The 27,504-nt window shown below is 32.6% G+C and overlaps 1 protein-coding gene across 2 annotated transcripts in view; it reads left to right on the forward strand.

Annotated features, from left to right (window-relative positions):
* The window catches only part of sprt (PDZ domain-containing protein sprite), a 93,032-nt gene that overhangs the window by 51,269 nt on the left and 14,259 nt on the right, over positions 1-27,504 (forward strand). For both annotated transcript variants that reach the window (XM_085816883.1, XM_085816884.1), the window contains exon 2: positions 24,005-24,165. In XM_085816883.1, the coding sequence (XP_085673009.1) occupies positions 24,044-24,165 (122 nt within the window). In that variant the 5' untranslated portion in view covers positions 24,005-24,043. The remainder of the gene's footprint in view (positions 1-24,004; positions 24,166-27,504) is intronic.

A 27,504-nucleotide genomic window follows, 5' to 3' on the forward strand; every position in this document is an offset into this window, starting at 1 on the left:
AGTGAGTTGCAGTAAGTGGAACGCATCTGACAGGTTTACGAGCATATAGACCAATCTGCCCTAAGCGTCTGTACACGGTCTGCCTTGAAATTGTCGTACCAGTGGCTGAAGAGAGCTGACGAGACAGGTCTGAGGCTGTTCTCCGCCTGTTTCTTTTGGCAGTAACTGCCAAATATCGGTCCTCATTCAGCGTTGTAACTCTGGGGCGACCTGTGCTGTAACGTCTACTCACATTACCATCATCTTGGAATCGTTGCCAAAGCCTGGAGCTGACATTCTGGGCAATTCTAAGTTCGTCTGATACTTCCAGTTGGGTACGCCCTCATTCCAGACGGCCGATAATTCTACCACGTAAAAAATCATCCAAATGCGTTCTTTGTGTCATAACTATCCGGTTATTGTACTGAAATGCTTATAAAGCGCCTGCGAACAATTTTACTTCTTTGCCTGTATTCCTTATATATCACTCTCTTACACTCTCGTCATTGTGACGTACCATCGGTGTCATCTGGGTACTTCCTGAAATTTGCATATGATTCTTGAAGATGTGTGTAGTGATTTTACAGGTGATATATTTATTTTAGAGTTCGATTTCCGCGTGACTCCGAATTATCCTTAATTTATGGACATGAGTGTACTTTGTGACACGAACACTGAATACTGAATTCCTGCTTGTTGCTGCTGGAAAGCTAATACTTCGGCCACACAGGTACTGTGACAATGACAGACGCTTTGAAAGTTTGCTCAGCGCGCCGAAACAAGAGCTGTGGCTAGGTATTTCTTCACCTGAGACAAAGTCCATTAGCGCCCTCATATAAAGTTAAGTTAAACTTATTCCACTTTTGCTTATATATATATATGAAGATCGGAATTAACCTGTAGATTTGTATAAAATACAAACAAACATTCTTATATATATATATATATAATTTATTTCCTAAACAATATTGATTAATTGATTATAATATGTATATATAAAGAATATATATATATAAGAATATTTGTTTATATATATATATATAAGAATGTTTGCTTGTCTTTTATACAAATCTACAGGTTAATTCGGATCTTCATGAAACTTGCCACACTCGATCTACAAAGCAAGAGGAAGATCAGTCTACGTAAGATTTCTCAAAAACCATCCCATGTGGTCCTCATTCTTTATATACATATAATTTAAGCTAATTTAACGAGCTTTTGATTAAAAACTATGCACAAGATATATGTGTTTCAGATTTAATCAGAAAAATTGATGATATCAAAAAATTGTGTTGCCACTCGGGAAAACGCAATTATATTAATATGTCTCGAATTTAATAAACAAATGCGGCTGTTTAAGAGAAATGTGTTTCCATTTCACAAATTAAAATGTTTTAAAAGTGTATTATCGTTCAGTAGAGGGTAAGATAATTAATGTTTCAAGCATTAACATGCTTGTTAATGCATCACACGCATTTTCTTTGCTTTTTGAAAGGAATTTGTAATAATCGTCACAAAGAATTACTTTCACTGTGAAATTAATTATGCCACCAAAAGGAAATCGATTGCTGATTTAAATCTTGGTGCATTTCCATTACGATGCTAATTATGATTACAGTCTTCATCCATGTGTGGCCGTTGGCAAGATGGATAAATTATGCATATATTACAAAGTCCTCAAATTTAAGAATGAAGCAACAGGAATATTAGACGCGGGTAGAAAGGTGAAATTGCCAGAATTAAATTCAGCACCCGAACCATTATCAACCTTAGTATCAGCTGACACAAGCTACTCGGAATATGCAAAATACGCATAAAGAAAAAAAATCTTATAACAGAATTAAAATACGAACACTTTCTGCCCTTTTAAGTAGCATTTCAACGTACGTAGGGTAACATCTATTATTCAAATGTATCTGTTTTAAATCATAATACCACATTTGATACAGTAGATTTTAATCACAGCTTTTTATGTTTAGAAAATAATGTTCAATATGTTTATGGTTTTAATCTGACGTAAAGTTTAATACATTTTTGATGGTTCAGTCAAGATAAACAACGCAAGATCAAAACTTCGAAAATAACATATAGCAGTGAAGGTAATAAAAATATACTGCATTAATTTTCAAGCTTCTGATTCATATCCCAATTTTCTTGCGTTTATTGGAGAAAAAATATCAATAATTTTTGAAAATTTATTTGATTACTTAACACATGATCTATAGGAAAAGTACCTGTGTGTTACAGTTTTTAGCTCAGAGAGAGTAGTCTTGAAACGGCATTTTGTGTCGAATCACTTTTAAAATAGTTGCCACCAAATATTATCACCTTGTATTATATTTAAAGAAATTAAATAAGGAAGAATCTGTATGAATGTATGTGTGTTTCTCACATTATGAAAAAACAACAGTATCTAGAGCCATCAAATTTTGAATAACGTAGTCCTCCCCCCCGAGCATGAGCACTTGAAGCCCGAATTTTGAATTTCGAATATGTTTTATTATCCATTTGCTATTTCGTAAAACGTTAATCAATTTTTTTATCAACAAACTCAATGATTTCAAAGCGAGCAGTGGCACCATTGTATGAAACAAAGATTTTTATCTCGAACGCGCGAGACTGTCTATCGGAAGTTCTAAATGTATATTGTTTTTAAATATTTTTAGCCCAAAGGGACGTTAGCCCAAATGCCCTCGTAACGTATATGTGTGCACAAACGAAAAAAATGCCTCTTTGGGCGTAATATAAAATCTTTATTGTATATATGCATATTTATTTTATATATATATATATATGTATATGGTATATTTATTGTACATATATTGTATATGTATTGTATATTTATTACATATATGGTATATTGTAAATATATTATATATATTTAATTTAACAAAAACAGTATAATTATATCGTTGATATAAAGCTAACTTAAATTTTAAATGTAACTGTAAACAAATAAAAGATTAATTATTGCTGGGAACTAATTTGTAATATCATTCAAATTCATAAAGCATAACATTTATTGTACATATATTGTATATTTATTGTGTATATGTTAAAGTGAAATATCGAAATTGGAGAATGTCGACTTTCACTGGAGAATGTCAACATTCACCAAATACGTCGGTTGAAAGATCGAATATTGCATTACATTCTTGTACATTCGGATCCTCACCGGTGCATGTCGACAATCACATATATGCTCTGGTAAAACAGAGAAGTATATGTACGCGCTGTCATTGCAAAAGGAAGTGTTCCACAAATAAATGCAGTTGTAAAAGCAAGGGACTCTTGTGCAATTAATTCAAAGTGTCATAATAGTTTAAGTTGTTGCAATAAATAAGATTTGAATAACATAATTTAGTAAGTTTTTAACTTCTATTATTTTCCTTTCTCATTTTGAATGTACTGTGTATTTTAAGTTCTTATATTCTTAAGTTCTTATTTTAAGTCTCAAGTGTATTTTTTCGTGGCTGAATTACGGAGCAGAAAATATAATATTTGTATATGTGCAGCATTAGTACATGGTGAATGTCGACCTTTACCTGTGTAAGTTAGAATAAGAGTATTTGGAAAATATTTTGGACATACACCAAGTGACTATGTGAATGTTGACAATCACCGGTGATTGTCAACATTCACATAGTCGCTTTATTACACCGAAATCTGGTGATACATTCTACAGATTTCGGTGTTTCACCGTAACATATATATTGTATATTTGATATATTTATTGTATATTACATATTAATATATAAATAAAAGAGAAATCATTTGTGGGAGGTGCAAACACGCTGAGGAAATTACATTTTTAATATACGGAACAGGAAAATATATGTCATGAAAGTGCCCATAGATAAGTTTCAAGGTGATGCACTTTCATTTCATATTTTGTTATTCACATCTGTTTTTGATCGATTTCAAAAATAAATTATCAGATGCTATCACAATCGGTAAATCAGTCATTTATAATACTCAGCTGTGTTTTCTTCATGGACCCCAAAATAACAATGGGTTTTTATCTCTGCAATAAATATACTTATAATTTCGGACAATTGAACGTAGGTTAAAGGAATACGATGTAGTATCACTTACTTGGGAATTTTTATTTTTTATTTTTAGCCTATAACTGTCCTTCATTTCATACTATTGTGTTTCTCAAATCTGACATCACTATGCATTCCATGATTCCGGTATTGGGAGATATTTTCCTGCTATTATTCCATGGTGTTTTTCAGATATTTATAAACATAACAATTGCAGTTACATAGTTTTTTCCTCTGAAATAGCAACCAATGATTGTTTGCACAAATAACAGATAAACAATTATTGTAATTGTAAAGTACCAGTGAGAAAGTCAGTATGGATCACACCACGCAGAATTTAGCAAAAACAGAAAGGATATTAACAAGAACTTTATATATATTGGCTTTCAAAAAGTTAAGCATGCTAAGAAAATTAACAGTTTACATAAGTGCAGTTGAATTTCAATGGCTGGAAATTGCTGCGGATGCAGATGGTAGTATATAAATATCGTATGTTAAGCCAATCACGATTTGACTGACCGAATATTTGCTAACTATGCAGTCGTTGAAGACACCAGTATTATCAAGGGTTTAAAAAGGTTAATTTAAAAGCTTATAAATTATTTAAAACTCTAGTAGAATAATTTTTGATGATATCCGTGTTTTTATGGCTGGAAGAGGACAAATGGCAGATAGCGTGAACTGGCATGCTGTCGGATACATTGAAGCAAGTGAATTAAAGAAGTTGTTATTTTTTTCCTTGTCTTTGATCATTCGGTAATTTCTCAAATGTGGAAATAATTTCAATGAAGTCAGACAATTGTGCCCCGTCGACCAAGGCTTCCCACCCTATCTGAAGATCGGTATATTGCTACTAGCAAAACGAAATCAACGAACGACCTCTGCAACTGTTACATTCATGGTTACAGTGTCACTTGATAAGACAATACGCCAATACTAAGCGTCAAAGACATCGCATGAAGGAACTCTACGCCTGAATATATAATAAATTGTTTGTGTTCCACTAACTGATTAATGCAGAAGATCAAGATTAAACTAGTATCATCAACATCTCGAAAAGACTATCCCAGATCGGCGCACGCCTCTGGGATAGTCTTTCAAACTATCCCAGAGGACAAATCGACATTTACCCTGCAGTTGGATGATACGTGTGTAAAGGTCTAGAGAGAACGAGGCACACGCAATCAGGCCTATATCATCATTGAACATCACGCATTTAGTGGTGGCAGCATCATGGTGTGGACTGGAATTTCAGTGGGGTAACGCGTCCAGCTGTATAAGTTTAAAGATAGTTCTGTGAAGGCTGCATGTTATCGGGATGAAGTTCTACATTCCACTGTGAGATTCTACGCTTCTGCAGTTGGTCAAGATAAATGGATGATAATGGCCATCCCTATCGAACCAACAACGTTAACAAATATCTCATGATAGAGGGCATTTCTCCGATGGCGTAGACGCCATATTCTTCTCACCTTGATTACAATGAAAATCTTTGGGATGGCCTCAGGCATTCCATCTCTACATGTTTACGTTTTCTAGCAAGATAGCTAGAAACTGCTTACAGCTATTTTAAGAATAAAGGCTTACGTTATAGAAGTATCAAAGCGATTCATTTTGAGCGTACGAATAAAGAATTTGTCAACTAACAACACTGCAGTTTTATTTGAACGGCAATATGAGATTTACTTAGATAGTGCACAGCAAATTAACTTGGAATGTTTTCGCTAGCTTCAGAACAAGCATATAACTCGTTAAAAGTGCTAATAATTCACCAGTTCTAATATTCAATCAACTAAGTACCTGGAAGTTGTTTAGCTCTTGAAGACAAAGTCACTTACTCTCAGGCAAGATCGCTTCGTAACCTGTCACAAAAGAGCCTGTACATGTATGCAAATCAGCCAGTGTTAAAAGAAAAAGAAACCACGCCCAAATAATGGTGATAAGGCGTAGAGGCGTAGCACTCATGAAAATTCCTTTTTAACTTGTAAAAAGCAACGTTCATAAAAGTGCAGCTATCTTTATAAGGTTTCTTTATTTGGCTGATTTGCATAAAGGTGCTGTTACCTTCTGCAAAGTGGCCACATAATAGACGAGAAACTTTTATGAAGGCTCTTACAAAGGCCAAAGGCTCTTACAGTCATCGCTGATTAGCAGAGCAGGAGTACTCTTTCCACAATAGTGAGCACTTTTCTCAAACACCAACGAATCTTATTAGGATTTAGCATAAGCTGTAATTAAAGAAAAAATCTCAAGAATTATGCACTAACTCACGTAAAACTAAGATTTGAGTAAAACTTCTGAATATGAGGAAATATCTTTACAGAAATCGTGTGAAATAGAATATAAAACTTTAACTGTTTGAAAATTAATAAATTTATCCCACACTTACCTTTTCAATCGTTATTTAACTGTCTGTTTTTAAGAATGTTTTGTTTTACTTGACGAAAAATTGGTAAAATTATTTCTAAAAACTAGATGCACTTGCTCATTTTCAAATAATAGGATTCTATGCAATACAGAGTACCCAAAATAAAAAATCGTATATATCTCCTCTGATTGTTCTAATATTCTTTATCGATTTCGCTCATCTTACCTTTCCACAAATGGTAAGGAGAGAGATTTTCTTGTAAATTTGGGATGATCGCTGTTAATGATTCTTTCATGGTCATTGGTTTGCCAATGAGCATGCTGAAAGATAATTGGCTAAGGTTGAAAAAAAGTCTTCATCGCTTCCGATGTAAAGAAACAATGAACTTGAACTTTTGCATGACTGAAAAGGACAAGACCATGCGTGATTTATCCGTCGTACGTTTTCATCCGAGACGAAGGTGCGATTATTGTTTGCTGTAAGAAAACATGCCCAAGAGTGTAATTGTCACGCGTTCATTTGAGGCACTCTCAACGAGTATGTCCATGAAAGAAAGTTATCGACAAAAATCTATTGTTATCGGGAATACAATCCAGTTGCCAGTTTGTTTTTGATGTGCGAAATCTTTTGTTTGGAGAAGAAAGTTCATTGAACGAATGCAAAGTCACTGGAAATTGCCTAGTAAGTTGTTTAAAATGCATGTGACCGATAATTGTGACGAATTGTTGACTAGTTAAGAAGTGGCTTTAATGTCCGGGTCTTTGCTAATGACCCGCATTATTTTGAAAAGCCATTTGAAACTTAAAAAATAAAAAACCCTAAATCAATTAATAACTATCGGCCATAACCAGCCTCATAATTCAATTCTATAACTATTATATGAGAAGTATTTTAATAGCTGGTCTTGAACCGGAAGAGATGATGATTTCTGCTTCTCTTCTCAAGTAATTAACCACCGTCCTTACCTAAAAGGAAACATGTGTTCTGGTTTTAGCAAATAGTCTTAAATGTCAGCCGAAGTCATTCTTCTTCAACTATACCATACCATTTTATTTTATTTTGAAGCAGTTTTCACGTCATATCCTGCATTTCCAAAGTAAGTTTGTATTTATTGTTTTCTGAACTTCTCCCATGATATTTTGCAGTTTGTATGCTAATCAATATAATATGACTTTATTTTGTACTATATTTTTCTCTTTTTTTTCTCATATTATAAGGAATATCGCTTTCATTCATGCATTCCCTCGTGATGTAAATGGTACAACGGATCTTCCAGTTACACGTTAATTGGCAAGGGAAAGATTCGTGATTCCAATCCTATTGAAAGCGATTTATCATGTTTCCTGGTTCGAAATCTAAAGGTCTGGATAGCATGATTCTATATCCTTAGATTTCAACTTTTTTAAAGTCAGATTTTTTTATGGAATCATTTGAATGGTAATATGCAAGGACATTTCTGAATACCAGAATTTTGCTGAATTTATAGAAACATGAAAATCTGAATGTAATGCAGAGTATTTCGAAGGAAAATATTGTTACGGATTTTGCATACATGTAAATAACTTTCGTGAAATTATATGTGAAATTATAACAATTTTTGTAGCATATAATATGAAATGCTTGAAAGAAAAGATGCTTTGCCGAAAAAATAAAATTACTGGGATAAGTATATTAATTCAACATTAAAGTTGTGTCGCTAAATTGGCGAGTTATCGCCAAGCTGGCGACGGTTTTGGCTGGCGACCATTTGGCAACATTTTGGTCAGATCTCTGTATATTGTAATTAGTATTGTGAGTGAGTAAATGTAATTGATCCCAATATGTAACTGTAACCGTATCCGACCCTCATATGCCTTCCAATAACTTCGAGAAGTGGAAGGTACTGGACATTTCCCGGCGGCCGGGGGAAAACTATAAGACCGGAGAGAGCGTCAGTTTCTCATTTGTTTTTTTCAACATGAGTTCGAAAGTATTGAGAAATAACGTCGGAACTTTGCCTTTTTAGCTTTGCATTGCGCTGTGTTAAACGCTCTTAGTAGTTTGAAGTCTAACTATTGATTGTGCTCTGTGATACTGAGATGACCTGTACGTGTATTTTTTGTAGAAAGTTCCAGAACTGTAAAGTGTTTATTATTATTATTATTATTATTATTATTATTATTATTATGAAAAATAAATTTTATCGAGCTACCATCGTTCTGTGTGCGTTCAATCCATTATGAACCCGTGCACAGGCAAAAATTATACTTCATTTAGTAAATTAAGCAATGAATAAAATTACAATTTTAATCTGCAAGTTTCTCTTAAGTTTTATGGTGAAACTGTGAAATATTTCGAAATAATAAAAACATATTTCACTTTAGTAAAGGCGCATTTCGCAAGTAATATATGAAATAAAACTCCTGAATAAAGTTTTGTTCGGCGAATTACAGCTCATTCAAGCTAAACTCAGTAAAACCAAATTCTAAATTAGATGATATGCGTGTGAATAATCTACCGTATACATAATAGTCTCGTTCAAAACAAACGTTACTTCTATTTTTTAAAGAACACGTAATTAATTTTTTAAAGATAATTCAAAATCACGCTATGCTCAAAAATATCTTTAAGAGTATAGATGTAGTAGAGTATATGCTAATTTGTAAGTATGCATCAAAAGCAGTATGAGATTATCAAAGGAGCAGCACTATGGCCAGTCTGCAAAGCCCGAGGGTCATTATTAATTGCTTTTCAGATTTGATTTCCATTCCTATTGGATGAATAGGTTAAGCTGAATAAGCATTTTCGTAATTTTACCTTGTAAACTTTGCTTTTTGGTGCGAGTAACATGGAAATACCGATTTTTTTCTCACCGGTGTTCGAACGATGGATTCTCCATTTTTCAACTACACCGCAGCACGCGCAAGGAAGATGCGATAACTTACGAGTAACGCAAGAATGAGTTACAGTCCAATAGAAATAGTTCAAGTCTGCAGGAACTTCGTATAAACTGCTTTGCGTGGGCAAGATTGATAGTTAATAGTTGAAACTGCGTATGTACTGCCAGTTACAAAAATGAAAGCTACGTACATTTAATTTTCCCCCTACTGCGTATGTACTGCCAGTTACAAAAATGAAAACTACGTACATTTAATTTTCCCCCCAATAGTCACAGGTCAACTAAGTGAATTGTTAAGACTTTATTTATTTATTTTTTTTTATTTTATTTTTTATTTATTTTTTTTTTTTTAAGTGCCCAGTAATTTGTATTTAGCTATCATCTCTGTTGTTGTTTTATCTTGTCCGTGTATTTCATGGAAGAATGGTTGACAGAGCCTCAAGAATATTAGACTTCTCCCCAGTTTTGAGATAGAGCGCCCCAGGAGGTGGCCTGAGAGTCTTTCCCCACTCTCCCATACCGCAAAACCACACAAAAGGACTTTCGGCTCGCCACCGATTTAGAGTGCCCCCATGCCTCAAAGGCACTGTAGATTTACGAACATCCATGCCTTTTACGGAATTCGAATCTAAGCCCTTCAGTACCGCAGTCGGCTCCGTTGGCGGTAACTCTGGGCGGTAGCTATCAGCTATCAACTGTAAAAATATTAAATTAATTCATTCTCTGAAAAATGGTATTATGCACATAAATCTTTTACCAAAACATATCTCTCCTTGGGTGTATAATCGTCGAGAGTTTTGCCATATTATTCGACCAACAAATCTTATTGTTTCTTCCTCTGAATATCCGAACTGTGTCTTTTTCAAAATATTCAGCTTCGGAAGAAGAATAAACTAATTAAGTACAGCTTACATAACTATTTTATTTAGTTGTTGTTTTCCAACAACTAAAATTTCCCTTTAATGTTGTATACTATTTTCGTTAGAAAGCCGCCATATTGACTTCTTCGTGTTTTATTTAATAAATTTTGTAAACTGGGATCTTAAAGATACTAATAAATTATTAGATTACCGAAGATCTGATCAGATGATGTTGACAGGCATGAAATTGGTTGAAAGAGAATCTGAGAATGCGTGACAACTTGGTGCTACACTGCGCAGCACTTCTGAAGATAAGCAGGAATAAAGGAAGTAGTTTGCTCTAATCCTGTTATTAAGTGGATTCGAAGCTGAAAGAGATACAGAATAAATTCCGTAGAATTTTCCTGTCATCTCAATATGATTAGATTTGTGGAGGTGTTTTGAAGCTCATCTAGGCAAAGAAGCTTATAAAATCCTTGAAACACGTCCTAAGTTCAATCCGCTTTCGTATTTGATAATATGCTGAACCACATAATGCGATATAAGGGAAAGTGTACAAGAGAAAAGAACTGAAATCTTGAATAAAAAATCTGTGGTAACGCTTTCGAATATTCTAACCTCTGACCTGTTTTATATCGGTATTATGATACTGAACATAAAGGAGGTTTTTAGTTATGAAATTGGCAACCATCCTGACTGTTCGCTGAAATTGCTTTCAGTCACATTTGCTGTCGAAAACTTCAATTCTTCGAACAGAATACATCTTGCTTCCTATCAGCAGTGTTACAATACTGTAGGTGTATAAGCTAACCCTTATTTTCAACTTCTTTTATTTGGCAGCAGAGGTTTTTGCGCCGCACAGAGTAAGTTCAAAATTCAGCGTTGACAACTGCCATATCACTGAGCTAGAATCCAGGAGAAGGCATGAATGTTTGCACACATATAATGTGTTTGCGGTATAGGAACATTTAAATATTATCAAACCGAAACTTCTCTAGGAAGCTTGATTGTAGGGAAAGAGGGATTGGAGACCTCGGAACCGTTTCTCGAGGTGCTATTCATTAATATTGGAAAGTATGTTAGCAAACTTGTACTATCAACAGTAAGATATCCAGGGCTTGGCAAGTGACAGACGGTAATATTTTGGCTTTAGTAAATTTGTGGATATAATCTGTGTTATGTTAATATCAAGATAATTTGTAACAACAGATCGTGTTTCTTTTCGATTCCTTTAAATCTATTCACGTTTACTACGATGTTTTCTATATTTATCTAGGTACCGATCGTTCTTTATTTTATTGGCCCACCAGCGGCCGAGCGGTAAAATAGCTGAACACTTTACCGCTCGGCCGCTGGTGTTCAGTCCGAGGTTCGAATTCTGCAAAAGGGTTGGTTGCATGGGCAATTTCGTGATTTTCCCTACTTATAACTTGTGTAAAAGCCAGTTTCCTTAGAACTTCCTCCACGAAAGCATCCCTCCCATCATGCAGATAGCCCTCGAGGTTTTTCCGTAATTAAATAAGCCAACCAACGAACCTTGATTTTATTGAGGTAGTGTAAAATTTCCTGCTGAATTTTTTGAACATCTTTAAGTTCAATGGAATTTCTTGAATCTTTATTAGCTCTGACCCACCAGTGGCCAAGCGGCAAAGTCGTTGAACACTGGTAGTTCGGTCCAAGGTTTGAATTCTGCGACCGGGCTGATTCATGAGCGTTTTCGTGTTTTTCCCCATGTATAACATGTATAGAAGCCAGCTTCTCTTATAAAGTCCTCCATGAAAGCATCCCTCCCCTCGGAAAATAGCGCTCGAGTGCTTTGCCATAATTAAATAAACCAAACTTTATTAGCTCTGTAAAGGATTTCATTAAATGCAAACGATTAAAACATTAAAAGTTCTCATTTGATTGTTGTTATATATATTATTCTTCAAAAGTGTAATCCTTTTTCTTTTGACTGTTGAATTAAAACCATTTTATACGGATAACAAACGTAATACTTCCTAAAGGTGGTTACCTTAGAGAGATAGTTCATTATAAAATTCTTGAAAAAATATCACGACGATTATATAGTTTTTCTTTCAAAGACAGACTAGATTTCTTGAATTGGTTGATTGAACGTAGAAATACATATTAAATATAGAAATACATATTGAATTTTACATAAAAATACATATTGGCTTGACTCTTTTTTTTTTTTTTTTTTTTTTTTTTTGAAAATTATTTCACGCGAAAAATAATGTAAAGCAAAAGCTACTTACTTAATATATTTATTTTAAAGCTCATAGAATTCTTATTATCTGCGCTATTTTAAAATAATAGTAGGTAATAAAGATAAAATTTAATTTAATATGTACGTGGCGAATATAAATGTTTTAAAAAAATGTATTGGAGCTTCATTTAGCTGCACAGAAATTATTGAAATTTATTATTTTAATGTACAATTATTAATTTTTGAAAGATTTTATAGAAATCTAAATTTATTGGCTAAGTTAATATATTATGCGGATAAAATTATTCATCACATTGTAGTTTAATATTTTGATCGTAGCAAAATTTCTGATTCGATGCGCTTTTGACCTAAAATACGTAGTTGGTCTCTCTCTCTCTCTCTCTTTTTTTTTTTTTTTTTTTTTCTTTTGTTGCCCCATATGTAAAAATGTCCAGCCATGCGAATAAAAATTTAAAAACTTCACCTGTAATTTTTTTTTCCTTCACTGTACTAAGAAGAATAAAACATCTTATTAGCATATTTTTCTAGCCTTTTCATCTTACATCACTGTCATCCTCAAGGTAACAATTTCTTTTACATGAATATTTTGGTATAAAATTTACGTTCTCGTCAGAAACTGAATCGATAAGACATCTATAGATTGAGCACTGATAGGTGAAGTATGGCAAGGTTAGAATAATTCAGTGGACAAGGACATCGATTTATCTGCAGTTTTCATCTATTACATCCGGAGTACAGTATGGAATTGCTTTTCTCGCTTTACTTTATTGCTGTGATTTTATCTCCCCCTGTCACTTTTCATGCAGATCTTTTTTATCCATCGGAAGCTGTGTAGCCTCCGATGTTGAGGTTGCCCAAGTTTAGTGTTCTCTGTGACCTTGTAGCCTACAAAGGACGCTATTTTAAATTACCAAGCGTAACTTCGAGATGAGATAATATTATGTGTATTTATTTGTTTACAAAAACAACCGGATAAGAGGACACAGATACGGTTTTTGTGTTGATTCTTTCCGCAGAGGTAATTAAACAATAGTCTAAGCAGAGGATGAAAAAAATTATAAGGCAGTCTAACTTCATTGAAAGCGAAAGGAAAAATTATTTTATGCGGTGCTGCTTTTTAGTATACCCCTAAAACAATCCCGAATAGTTAATATGAATGGCTAATAATAATTAATTATTAATTATTCAGAATTATTTCAAGAAAAATTAGTTTGTTATTAATAATATAATGAATTAATAAATAAAATTATATCAAAATTGTGATAGCAATTAGGAAATTTTTAACAAAATATTAATTATTAAAAGTATAATTATATTATTTGTAAATCGCGTTAAATAAATTAAACCATACATACAAATTATACTAAAATATATTTGTATTACATATAAATCATAATAAATTCATGAATCTAAAAAGTATATACAAATCATGCTAAAACAAATTAAAGAATTTATGTTGATAATTTCACTATTTAAAAATTAAACTAAAAGATATTACTTATATAACATTCATTATTAAACATAAATCTTCTGAAATTGTTCATTTAAAACAAATTTTATTAATTTAAATGTAATGATTATACATTTTTAAAGTCAACATACACTGCATTCTGAATCAATATTATATATAAAACATTTTTTTTTTTCCAAAATTGCTTCTGTAGGAACATTTTAAAGTAAAATGAAAAAACTGTTATTAAATATTTTCTTACTTTTCATTATTCAGTGATGGCTACTGGTAGATATACTTAGCAAGGAGAATAATCTTTGAAAAACTGAAGATCTTAAGAGGGTTAAATGAACTTCAGAAGGGGCACGGATCTCCTTGCCTATTCGTTGCTCTCTTTTTAAATAAATGAACATGAAATTCTTAAAAAGAATATGGATAATCAATCTATTATTAAATTAAAATGAAGCCCAAATTCCATGTGCTTTAAGCACATTAAAAATTAAAGATTCAGAAAAACAGCGGAATATTGTCTAAAAGTTGTTTTAAATTGACATTTTGTGCATCGGTTCAGTACTCAAATTGACTAAATATGAAAATTAAGAATTAAAAACAAAATTTTAATGTTCAAATAAATATATGAGTAAATGTTTAAAAGAAAATGACTGAAAAATATCAGTAAAAGAACTGTGTTTTAGGAACTTCAAATTTTAAAAATTAAAAAAGTTTCAATCAATTATTTTTTTCTTTTTTGGTAATTCTTAATTGCTAATTTCGCTGACTGAATTCGTGACAAAGTAATACTGTATACTTTAGTAAACACTTTTATTTATATTTACACTTTTGTATTTTGGATAAATAATTGGATAATCAATGATACATTAATGTCAGTGATGTCACATATTAGAATTTTAAGAAATATCTTAAGATTTGACAAAGTAGTAGAATGCCGGTAATCTGAGCACCAGTTATCTGAACACCTAGTTTCAAGATCAAACTGCATATCATTAAAATGTCTATAGCTTCATTTGAAAGATATTGCTCAAAAATGTAGTATTGCTCAAAAGCCGATATAGTAGCTTCAAGATGACAATACAAATAGTTTCCGATTCACTATGTTCCCTGCCTCGATTTTAGTAAAGTTTGTAGGCGACATGCATTTAGTAAAAACCGTAATTGTTTTGGGGATAACAATACACGGTACCATATGATACGCACAACACACGCAAGCATGTATGTTGTAAAATGTAGTTTAAGGTTTCAGTAAGATGAAGTCAATAAGGTGTCAGTAAAGTGTAACAGAATCATCCTGATAAACTGTATGGGTAAAAGTTTGGCATCTTTAGTCAAACTTTTACCCATACGTCCTTGTACTTTTGAGTCTTATCAGAAGCCTGACAAGTTCATGACCTTTTTATTGCAGCAGCTCCATGTTCTAGAAAATTTAGTTCAATGCTTCAGGTATTCTTTAGGCTCAGTGCATTTTCATCAGTATATGTTTATTATAAATAACCATACACCCATTCTGTTTTTCACTGAACAACATTTAATAAATTACTCGATGAGATAAAACAAGACTGTCATTAAACAATTTTGCTGCACAGGAGGCTAAGGTAGTTTGCTAAGTATTTTAAACTTATTTAAGGTATGGTGTGTCAGGAAGTTATGTATGTTACGACCGTATGGGTTCATAATGGATTGAATTCAAAAATAACATATGATAGCTTGATGAAATTCGTTTTCTCAAAATAAACCTATTAAAGTGCAGCAAATTTTCACAAAAGTATTAGTACAGCTCTTCTCAGTATGACAGAGGTGTAACCAGTAGTTACCACTTCAAACTATTAAGAGCGTTAAACACAAAACAATAGAAAATATCTCAAATGCTTAAGCTCGCACAGTGTCTCTCAATTCTCTGAACTGAAGTAATGTTTTCTCCGAACTTATAAAGTTTTTCCTCGTCCACTAAGAAATTTCCAATACCTTCGATTTCTCGAAATTGTCGGAAGGCACACACAGTAAAGGGCCATTCACACTGGAATTTATCTGAGTTAACGGACTCAGTTTCATGTGTCGACTAGCTCCGCTGTATTCTCCGCTTAACTCAATCAACCTCATGAAAACATAGCGTTAAAATGCTGCCAGTTCATCGTAATAGAATGCATTGATTCTAGAAGAATTAAAATAGTGTTATCCCCATAAATAAATAGCAAAACGAAGGCATCTAACGAAGCATATGAAAATTTTCCATGTTCAAGAAAATGCATTTGGATTCATGAAATATTGTTTCTGCATTTAATTTGCCATGCCCATCTGACGTATCATTCTAAAAAATTGAGATTATAGCTGTTCGTTTAAGGAATTATCAACAAAGATGCGTTATTGAAGAATGATAAGCCTTATGCAGGGTGTACCCTGTGTAGTATAAAGGGGAGAGATGGTTTTCTTGGAAGAAGAATCGCTACCGCGCCTTTTGTGAATCAGCCGGGTGTATACGCTCTTTGAAGTCTTTTATGACCCCTTTACCTTGAACGTGCGCGTGACTAATAATTTCGCAATCAGCATAATATCTCTAACATTTGGGCTAACTATTCCCACTTTGAGTTCTGTTGAGCTTTAGACATAGGATTCCCAGAAGTTTGTATCAAACGAGGTTACGCTTCCTTACAAACGACGCAGAAGATTAAGGTGCGTTATTTAAAATTTTAAATATTCGCCTGTCTTTACAGTTAAAGAAAATACTTTTGTTTAATTTGCCAAAATGTTAAATGCTTTGAAAGATTCTTATTGTAAAAGTAGTGAGTCTTTCATAAAGAAAAATAATACCATTATGTTTTTATCGTACGTTCTTAAGTAAGTATCTTTAAATTGACTGATATATTAAGGAAACTGATATTCCGTTAGCTTTAATGGCTGTTTTTTTTAACTCTCTTTTCTCAGTAAAAAATCATAGCTAATGAATCTTTTTTACTTAGCAAAAAAACCCTTTTTTTACTATATTTTGATTTTTTAGAACTACCTTTTATTTACAGACATCCGATTTCATTTGATTAATTTATAATTTTTATTAATAATAATAATTTTATTCCTTGCATATAAAAATTTAAATTTTTTTATCATCTGATAGTCCCAAAATTATGTTCGAGCCCTAAAAATCAAGTTTGAGAATAAAATGAAACTGCAAATTACCTTTTATACATATTTTTGTTATAAAAATACATTGGTTACCACTGCTCAAAATGTGTTAATTTATATTTTTCAGTAAGAGCTCTTAACATTCATCGTATTATAGTAATTATTGAAAGATAATTTTTACCCCATATATTGCACTTGAGAATTTCTTTCTAAGTTTACTAACAGCAGAATATTCTTATAATCCATTTCCGTGATTTTAGTCCAGTTTGTTGATCATGCTAGCACATACGTATAGAAGACAAGAAAAAACATTTCTGAATCCATTTTAAATTCATTTTACAATTTTTTTTTTGGCAAAAACAGTCCTTTATTCTGTCCGTACGTACAGATGTCACGCAAAAACATCTTTAAATGTTTCGAGAGCAGTTGAAATGGATATTTTCGTTGAAATATGATAGCCGAAATTTTCGTTGAGCATCGTAGGTTATTAGTCTCCTCTTGGCTCGCCCCTATTGCTACTCTTTTTAGCTTTGTTATTAAGCATCGCTTTCTTTGCACTTACACTACATAAAGTACAAAAGAAAAACAGTAAGTAAGTTTTCTAATTGAGGCAGTGGGAACACATTGCTTTCAAATCATAGGAATAGTAATTCTAATTATTACTATATTTCAAATAACCGAATTTGTGGATTAAAATTGGAAGATAAGTATTATCCTACATTTTGCCTCACGACAACAGTTTGACGCGCTGGAGATAAAAATCTTTTATCTCGAACAGCGGTTGCCATTTCTCGCTTTCAAATCTATGAGTTTGTTGAATAAAAATTCGTTAAATTTGCATAAATAAATCAATAATATATTCAAAACTCGGACTTCGAAGTACCCATTTCGGGTGGAGTATTGCAGATATTAAAAACTCAATAGCTCTAGATGCCGTCTTGTTTCCACAATGAACATACGTACATAGATGCTGCATTATTTACTTTTATTAAATGATATATCATGATAAATTTGGTGGCAACAGTTTGAAAAGTTATGAAAGTTATACCGACATTAAGTGAATTTTAAGACTAATAAATTATGAAAACTTTCCAAGTGAAACAATCTAGTTTCTTTCACTTATATATCAAATTTTTCTTAGACGCACGAGTTAAAATACATATGCTTGTATCTAAATAATCATAAATTTTGTGTGTAAATACAAAATTTGTTTGCATAATGTCCACTCAACGGAGAAAAATTACTAGAAATTATCTTCATCACGGACTGTAGATGTTCATCGGCCAATCGGATTTTCTTTTCTTACTAATTTTTAATTGCGGAGAGAGAGGGGGGGGATTACTTTGAAATGCATTCTTAAGCAATGTGATTATTCTTGGTGCAAAAATTGGCACTGACCATACTTAGTTGACAAGTACGAATGAAAGTTAATCATATGTGTATCTTCAAATCTTTTAATAAGATTTATATTACACTGTAATTAGCTCAATTCATAGATTTTTTGGTTCGTAATTCACATTAGTTTTTGACGATAATGAAAATAATGGAAACTCAGACTTCAAATAACTAAAATCTTGAAATCTTTGCAGAATCGTATTTGCTGGAAATATATAAATGAAATGTATCCGGGCAGCATAAAACTGTTTCGCGGGCCACTATTTAAGATTACTGCTATAGATAAAAGTCATTACTTTTTTTTAAAGCAATTTTTGTTTAAAAAAAGGGGGGCAGAAAGAAAGAGAGAAAGGAAGAAAAAAGAAATTATTCAAATCTTCTTTTGAAATCTTTTCCGACGGAAGCTACTATATAGAAGAATAGGCGTTTCCTTTGCTTTTATTCCGCATTTTTTTTTGGGGGGGAGGAGGAGAAGGACACAGATGTTAACAGGAAATTGACGTTGAAAAGAACTTTTATCTGGTTCAGATTTTTACGCAATCTTCCTTACTGCTCGACAAACGGCATACGTCGTCTGAAAACAGTTCAGTAAACGCAATAACATAGGGGAATTTAATACACTTATTTTTCCTCACTTCATTCGATAGTATTAAACAAAGAACTATTGTTCACATTTTCGCATTCATTTCGCATTGTTAAAAGAGATACATTAAAATGAATGATGATAAGTTAGTTGACAAAGAATAGATCGTCGTTTTGCGTTTTTATAATGCCTGAAGTGTTACTTTTTTTAATTTGGTGCAGGTATTTAGGCATTAGACTTGTCTAAGCTGTTGCGTGAGGTGCCTGAATTATGTAACTGTGACTCTGTATTCTGAAATTCAACGGTGCTGATCGTAAATAAAAAAAAAAAGGGAGTAAACATTTCCACGTGATCCGAAAAACGTTGATATACTTATCGGTAAAGGAATCATTATTATCTGCTGATGCAAAAAGCTTCAAGCTTTTTTTAAATAATGCTTTATACCAGGTTGTTCAATAAGTTTGCGGAACGGAAATGAAGAAAACATTTTTTTTTTTTTTTTTTTTTTGTAAAAATGTATTTTTCAACGTAGTTTCCCTCAACTTCAATACACTTATTCCAACGGTCTGCTAATTTATGGATCCCTTGACTGTAGTGGTTTTTCGGCAGCTCTGCAAAATATCCTTCTACGGCAGCTATTACCTCTTCGTTTGAAGAAAATCATTTTCCACAGAGATATTGTTTGAGGTGTGGGAAGAGCCAGAAGTCGGAGGGAGCTAAATCTGGCGAATAGGCTGGATGTTGCAACAATTCATACTTCAATTCAGTTATTTTAGCAATGGTTTTTTGAGCTGTGTGCGCAGGTGCGTTATCTTGGTGGAAAATGATTTTCTTCTTCTGTAATCCGGGTCTTCTTTTACGAATTTTTTCGTCTAATTGATTCAAAAGGTTACAATAATAATTCGAATTAATTGTTTTGCCAGTTTGAAGGTAATCTATGAACAAAATCCCTTTCACATCCCAAAAAACTGATGCTAACACCTTCTTGGCTGATTTTTGCACACGAACTCGCTTCGGCGCCGAAGAGCCGGGTTCACACCACTCTTTAGCCTCCTGTTTTGATTCAGGATCATGATGGTAGACCCAGGTCTCATTCATTGTGATAAATCGACGGATAAAGTCGCTTTTATTCTTCTTAAAACGCTCCAAATATTGCTGGCAAAGTCGCATCTGAATGTGTTTTTGCTCCATCGTTAGAGAATGCGGCACCCATTTTGTACAGAGTTTTTTGAAACCCAAATTAACACTCAAAATATTGCTCACTGTGCAATGAAATGCCTAAAGCCTCTGTTAAATCTCTTTCAGTCAATCGACGGTCTTTCAATACCATATCTTGTATTTTTCCGATGATTTCCGGTGTTGATGCAGTTTTTGGACGTCTCTCTCGCGGGTCGTCTTCAAGGCTGGTACGACCACTTTTGAATAAATTAGCCCACTTGCAAACCATTGTTTTTGAAGGAGCAGATTCAGCCAACACATTCACCATTTCGGTATGAATTTTCATTGCCTTTAAACATTTCTTTACAAAGAATTTGATAACTGCGCGTTGCTCAATTTTATCCATACCTGAAAAAAGGCACAACACGTTAGATATAAAGGGCGGTTAAACAATGAATAAATTAACAGATCGAAATGAAACTTTTGACGTGTTCCTAAGAAAGAACAAGCATGAAAATGGCGTCGAAGTTTTAGGTCTAATATTGACGAATAGATGGCGCTCCGCGAACTTATTGAACAACCTTGTAAGTACTGGAAAAATATATCTAATTATATTTTAACAGTTAAATCATTTTGTTAGTTCATGATGTGAAAAATTTTTCACATATGTAAGTTGTTTACTTTTATACGCCTGAAAAAAGTTTTTCATCGTGAACTGAGTATTACTTAAATTTTGCGAAACATGCCTATAAATACATTTTTTGTTCTTTGGTTTAAACTTAACTTTGTTTAAGAATAGGATTTTAATGGTTCTTAATTTACAGGTAACAGTTAAAAATGCATGCATAAGCAGTATTTTTAAGGGTTGATCACTTAGCTTCAAATATTTTCACCTGAAAGATATTCAGTGATTTCCTGTGGAACGTTTTCCTAATCTCTGCATAAAGAATTGCAACTTTGCAAAAGGCAGAACATTAGAAACATTTTTAAAGCAGGAAATGAAAATACTTCGAAGTTTAGATATTAATTTTTGTTTTATTTCAGAATTCCCTTTTTTATTGAAGTTCCACTTATTTTGATTTGCAAGATATTTATGTTGAACATTAAATGAAAATAAAATTCTAAAGCGTAAAATTATTTTTTAACAAGTACACTTTTCACCATACTTTTTGTTTGACAATTTTTAATTTTCTAGGCCAATTGTTCATTTATGAGGAGTCAGGAATTTTAAGAATGTAAAAGTATTTTTATTTTCTTGAAAGGGATTTTTGTTTCTTCAGCTTAACGACACTGTTCAGAAATAAAATTTCCAATGGAATTTTTTTTCTTTTTTTTCAAATATGTGTGTGGCAACCAGAATTCACCTTTTTACGAGGCTCACGTGCGGGGATGTAAAACTTCTATGTATTCTTTTCTGTTTTAATGATAGTTGAATTTTAAAATTTCTAGAACAAGAAATGGTGTAAAAAATGAATGTTGGCTTTTTGAAAAGTGCCTTTTCAGTCTTATGAACCTGGTAATATTTTCTTAAGCAACAATATGAAAGGAAATATTAAATGTAGCAAGTAATTTTATTACTTTTGCGAACTTAGTCCAGTCTTGCAAATTCACTTTCTAAATACAGAAAGTTAGAGTTAAAAAATAGACAAAAATAGAGTTCAACCTATTGTCCTTTCCCTCATCCAGTGTCCGCCGAAAAGATACGGCAAAAACGTAGCGGAAAAAACAACGCAAAATGAAAACGTAGTGATAAAATCAGATTTTTTTTTTTTTTTTTAAATGGGATAGTGTAAAGGATTAAAAAAAAATGAATGCAAATGTTTCTGGTAAGTTTAACATATAAAGTAAAATTTGCAACTGATTTATATGCATCATTGTACAATATAGGACTAAATTTCAGAGTTCTAATAGCTAGTTAAATATTTTTCTCTGGAAAAAAAAAAAAAAAAAATTCTATTCCTCTTAATTTCTTCATTCAAATAGTACTTCCATCTTTCGGATTAAGAGAATTCCAATACTTCTCAGTATAAATTTCTTAAAAAAATCCATTAGTTTTTAATAAATTCTTTGTTTGTCTCTTTAAAATAATTCTTAACGTCCTTCGAAAAAAATCATGTTGAATTTCTCGAAAATAAACACATCATTTCTGACAATAAAATTAAATTTTATTTCCTTGCAAACTGGATACATTTTTTTAATCAGTTCTAAAAATTTCTCACTTATCCTTCTCTAAACAATCTAACAGTTTGATCATCGAAGAATTTCATACTTAACACCATCGCAAAGATGAAAAAACATTATTCTAATTGTGTTTTCCAGAATTTCTAACATAATTTATCGAATTCAAGTAATTTTTCAAAAAATCTTCCCCCCCCCCTTATTTTTAAGTTACGAATAGTTACGAAGAATGATGGATTTTTAAATCAAAATATAAGTCGTATAATATACTAGGATTTTAGCATACGTTGAGTTGATTTTTCATATTTTTTTTCTACTCTCCTTATTTTTAATTTCCCATCATGAGAAAATCCTGTTACAATCATAACGATAATAAACAGACCTTTTCTTTAGAAGTCATTTAGGTAAACCCATGCTTCTTTGAGGGTCACAATGTATTTTCACTTACCTCCTACTAAATATCTTTCATATAGATTTTTAAATTGTTTTGTGTTCAGTCACATGCCTCAGCAAAAGCTGGTGAACGTTATATTTTTCTTTCAACATTTTTTTAAGTTTAAATCTTGGTTTATTATTTTATTTACCGTTGCTAGACATGCGTTTAAAGATTTTGGAACTGATTTCTGCGTTGGCGGATTTTCCGTTGTTACCAAAAATTTAACTTTAAAAACATTAGAAACAGTACATACATATTTCGGGTATTCGTTTGGAGTTTTCTTTCTATGTATAAATAACGACTGATGGTTTTTCTCTTACATATATCAAGAGATAGACAGGTAATATGTTCCTGACGCTGTTAAAATAAAAGACACTGTTTGATATTAATTAATTAATTAATTAATTACAATATATCTTCCATACTAATGGAAGTTTCTCATACAATTGCTTTATAGCCGTTACCTCTCATACATTTGTATTTCAAAACAAACTTTAGAATTTGCATTTCAGTCTTCCCAAAACAAAATATGAAATACAATGTTGCCAATGATAGCGTGCATTTATCCCGTGAATATAAATAACATTTAAATGATAAGAATGATTTGGAAACAAACATTGTGATATTCAAATAACCTAACATAACCTACAGACTTGTAGAAATTCATTTGTGCTAGGGAAGTTTTCTTAAAATGTTTACGCTTTCTATATCTAACTTTAACAAACAGTTTAATCACGAATAAATTATATGTGACGTTGAGGTAGTTAAAACTGTATCTCGTTCTATAGGCTTAGTGTGCCAAAACAGTACTTGAAGTAAGTTTTTATGACGTACTGTGTTTTGTTGTTGTTCTGCTACTCCGTTCGCAAGAAAAATAATGAGACAACTGATAAAGCCTCCTTGCAGTCATATCGATTATGCCACGATGCTGAGGTTTTTTTAGAGCTGTTATTTACGTGCCGTTTACACAGTTACCTTCAGTGTTGTTATATATTCAAGACAACCCGATTCTCTGGCATATAGTGTTGAAATTCAGTCCGTTCGCACTGATGCTGCAGAAGCATTTATTTAGTAATTGCGAATAAAGTACCATTTCCATGTTTATCTATTATGTTATCCAAATATTTTACGTATCTTAAATTGTTACCGTACCGGTTAGGAACTGCATGTTATTGGAGCTAAAACTAAAGCGTTAAAAATTGTTTTATTTTTAGCATATTTTCAAAACAAAATATAAAATCGAATTTTTAAATGAGTCTTTGCTTGGGGTTGGCTTTCAGTAAAATAACATTCCTTCTCTTTCTCTTTCAGATGGTCATCGTTTGACGGCGGTGCCTGACAACTGTTCAAATGAGTATGGATGATGTCAACAGATCTCAGCGCAGAGCGCAATTATCTAAAATGATAGAAGAGAAACTGGACCTCATCGCTAAACTCCGAAAAGATTTGGAACAGAGGAAGAAATCAGTAGGGTAAGGCTAATTTTTATTTATACATTCCTTTACGGAGAATAAATATCGGATGATAAAACAGCTAAAGTTGGTGTTATTTTCTCCTTTCATAACTTCATAATGAAAAACACTTATTTGCTTCAGGCAGAACTCCTTTATTACTCTCTTTCACCGTCAAAGAAAAAAATTTTAATCCATCTCACAAACAAATTATCTCCCAGTGACTATCCAAGCGTTCATGAAACTTTAAAAATTCGCCTGGTAATCCTCAAGCAACAATTCTGAAGTAATGTTCCTAACATTTATTAAATTACCTACAGCTGTGTTTGAGTTAATGACTATAAAGCTGTCTTCTGTATTATGACTGCTAATCCGTTTGCTAGCTTAAAAAGTTAATTTTTACAAACCATGATTTCCCAGGTACTTAACCTAATAAATACTTAAATACAGGTAAATACTTAAATTTAGAGATTTAAATATTTCTGTGTATTTCCTATTGCAGAGATCGTACATATTTCTTCGAATCGTCCATAGTTCCATTATTCAGTAATAAAATAACCAATTTAATTTAATTTTACGTTCTTTCCTATAAGCCTTCATTCCTCTCATTGTCAATGTCAGCATATTTAAATTTGGTAGCGCAGCGCGCGCGAAGTAATGCAAATTCTACCTTGAGGAGAAAAGGGTTTAAATACTGAGTTCTAGAACGGAAGTGAGAGAGTTTGGGCAATCGCCGTCACCTCTGTAGCGTGAGCTTCTATTTCTGCATTTATTGTTGGGTTACGAGGCATAACAGCTATTACTTTGTTGCCATTAGTTTTCGACGCGGTTTTAAATAAAAGAAGTTTCTGAGCCCTGTAGCTTAATTTCTAGTACTTGTTAATATCTTCGAGTTTCTTAGTTCGAGTTCTTAGTTTAGTTCTTTGTTGTTTCAGTCATCGCCCGAGTGAGTTAGTGTGTTAGCGTCAAATTGACGCATTGTGAATTTTAAAGAGTTTAATAAAGGGTACTTTTAATCCTTCACCTGTTCAGTTCCTATACGCACTTACATACAGTTGTTACGTGGAAGATAGCGTGGAATATAGACAAGTGGTTCTTACAAAGTATTGTTGCAAATTTCTGTAAATATTTAAAAAAAAATTATTTAACTGCATTCTTGTTTTTATGCATTGTTATAATATTGTGCGTAATTGTATTTATTTACCTGTTTAAGTTGGTGATATTTTGGAAGTTTCGGGGAAACATATCTTAAGCTCTACGAGTGATTTTTTTTCCCTCGACTTCCAGAAGCAACTCCACGTAAATACGACTTCGAGAGCCAGGACAGCTCTGATTCACTTCTGCGTACTTCAGAGAGACTGGAATTGTGTTTTAAGAGTTTACCTGTGAGTGATGTTAGCAATTCATGATATTTCTCGTGTGCTGAGGATTTATTCAAAGAGCATCTACGAAAGCGTAGCTCAATGTACATCTTCAAATGCATGGGAGTTAAAGTTCCGAGTACATCTAAAATTATTTCTTTTTAAAAATTTATGTATAAAGGAAAAAAACTTCAGGTATTTGTTTATTCTATAATCGGAAATATCTCTTGAACCTAATCGTTGGCAGTATAAAATACTATCCTTCCACTGTTCTCAAAGACAGAAATCTCCACAAGCGGGCACCTTTCCGCTGCAGTGCTCATAGGATGACATCCTATTTTTAATTAGATGTGAAGCATAATCTTTCTTCTTTTTGCTTTCAAGCTAGGGGAAAGAAAAGAAGTTTTAAAAACCAGAATTGCAGAATGGTCATAAAAAGTTTAGCTCTTAGCATGAACTCTTAGCGATCTATTCGCTCAACCAATTGAAATGAAATTTCACACATTGTTACTTGAAATTAATTATTATTAAGTCGGCGAATCGCGGTGACCACAAAATTGCAAAGTTACGGGAAATGACTTTGTCTTGAGATGTTGTACACATTGAAAACTTGTAATTCCAACAGAATTTATTTTTTCTTTCTCTCTCCTCCATTGTCATCGGGCCTTTAAAATGCAAATGTTTTACGCCGGCAATTTTCGTCATTACGTGTAGTGTTTCAACGCCATTTATGGTTTTTCCGTTCACTGATCAACTTTCGCAGGAAAAAGTGGATTTTGCCAATCAAAATCTTCGAAAGTTTTTCATTGTATAACTTCAATCGTGAGAGCTCTATTGTTTTAAATCATTTCAATCTCGAGGGCATACATTCAAATAACCATATATGAAATTTCATTTAGATATTGTTTGAGCAGATAAGTCGCTAGATGTTTATATAAAGGGGAAGTTTTTTATGACCACACTTGTAGTTGAAAATAAAATAACATATTTTATTTTATTTTCAAGAATTTCATTTTTCGGACATGGAATCTCCCAACAATCGGCTCCACATGTTAATTATTGCATCACAAGTATACTTGAGACAAATGCCTTAAATTTCTCCCAGTCTCCCCCACCCCAATAATTAAAGGCGACTAAAGAAAGATTCTCGACAGTCAATCCTAATTCGATAACAAATTGTAATCGATTTTATCAGCTAAGAATCAGATGAACAGAAAGGGAGACATTTAGCCAGAAATAGGATATCAATAACTCTTAAAAAAAAATGGTACTCTTCTGTTATCGGGACCGGATTCAGATATGTATGTAATATGCATGTATGGATGTGTTCATGTATGCATGCATAAGTGTACGCGCGTATGTATGTGTGTGTTGAAAAGTCAACTAATTTCCGATCAATAGCAATAATTACTTGCTTTTATTTTACTTGCTTATTTCTTTTTCAAGGTTTGAAATTTTGTTATTCATGATTTAATTCAAGTCCCCGTAACACATTTTTAATGATTTACATTCAAGTTACTTTAAAACCATTTTCGGAATTAAACTTCCTACCTCTGGGTTCACTCTTTTTAGATACTTTTACTAAAATTAATATTTCTTTCGTAAATAAATTATGTATATATTATATACAGAAGAGGAAAGTTCAAAATAGCTAATGCTTTAAAGTACATCTGATACTGCAGTTCCAGAGTAAAAACATTACACCAAGCATAAACAATAATATAATACTAAAGTCGTAAAAGTTATCGCGAAAAAACCTACAGTACTACAAAGCGATATAAAATTCATAAACAAAAAGGGATTAGAAAAGACTAAAAAATTTTCAAATTATGTACGCAAACAATCAAAAACATTTCAAAGAAATTATATACAAAGAATTGCAAAAAAATGGTAAATTAGCCCAACTCGAGGTTTCACACGGACTTCTCACGCTTTCACACGGACTTTCACGCTCTCACACGGACTTCTCACACGGACTTCTTTCACACGGACTCTTTCA

This window comes from Stegodyphus dumicola, chromosome 5 (genome assembly GCF_044657685.1).
Source record: "Stegodyphus dumicola isolate Sdum_Otavi_A_Nest chromosome 5, ASM4465768v1".
Lineage (NCBI taxonomy): Eukaryota > Metazoa > Arthropoda > Arachnida > Araneae > Eresidae > Stegodyphus > Stegodyphus dumicola.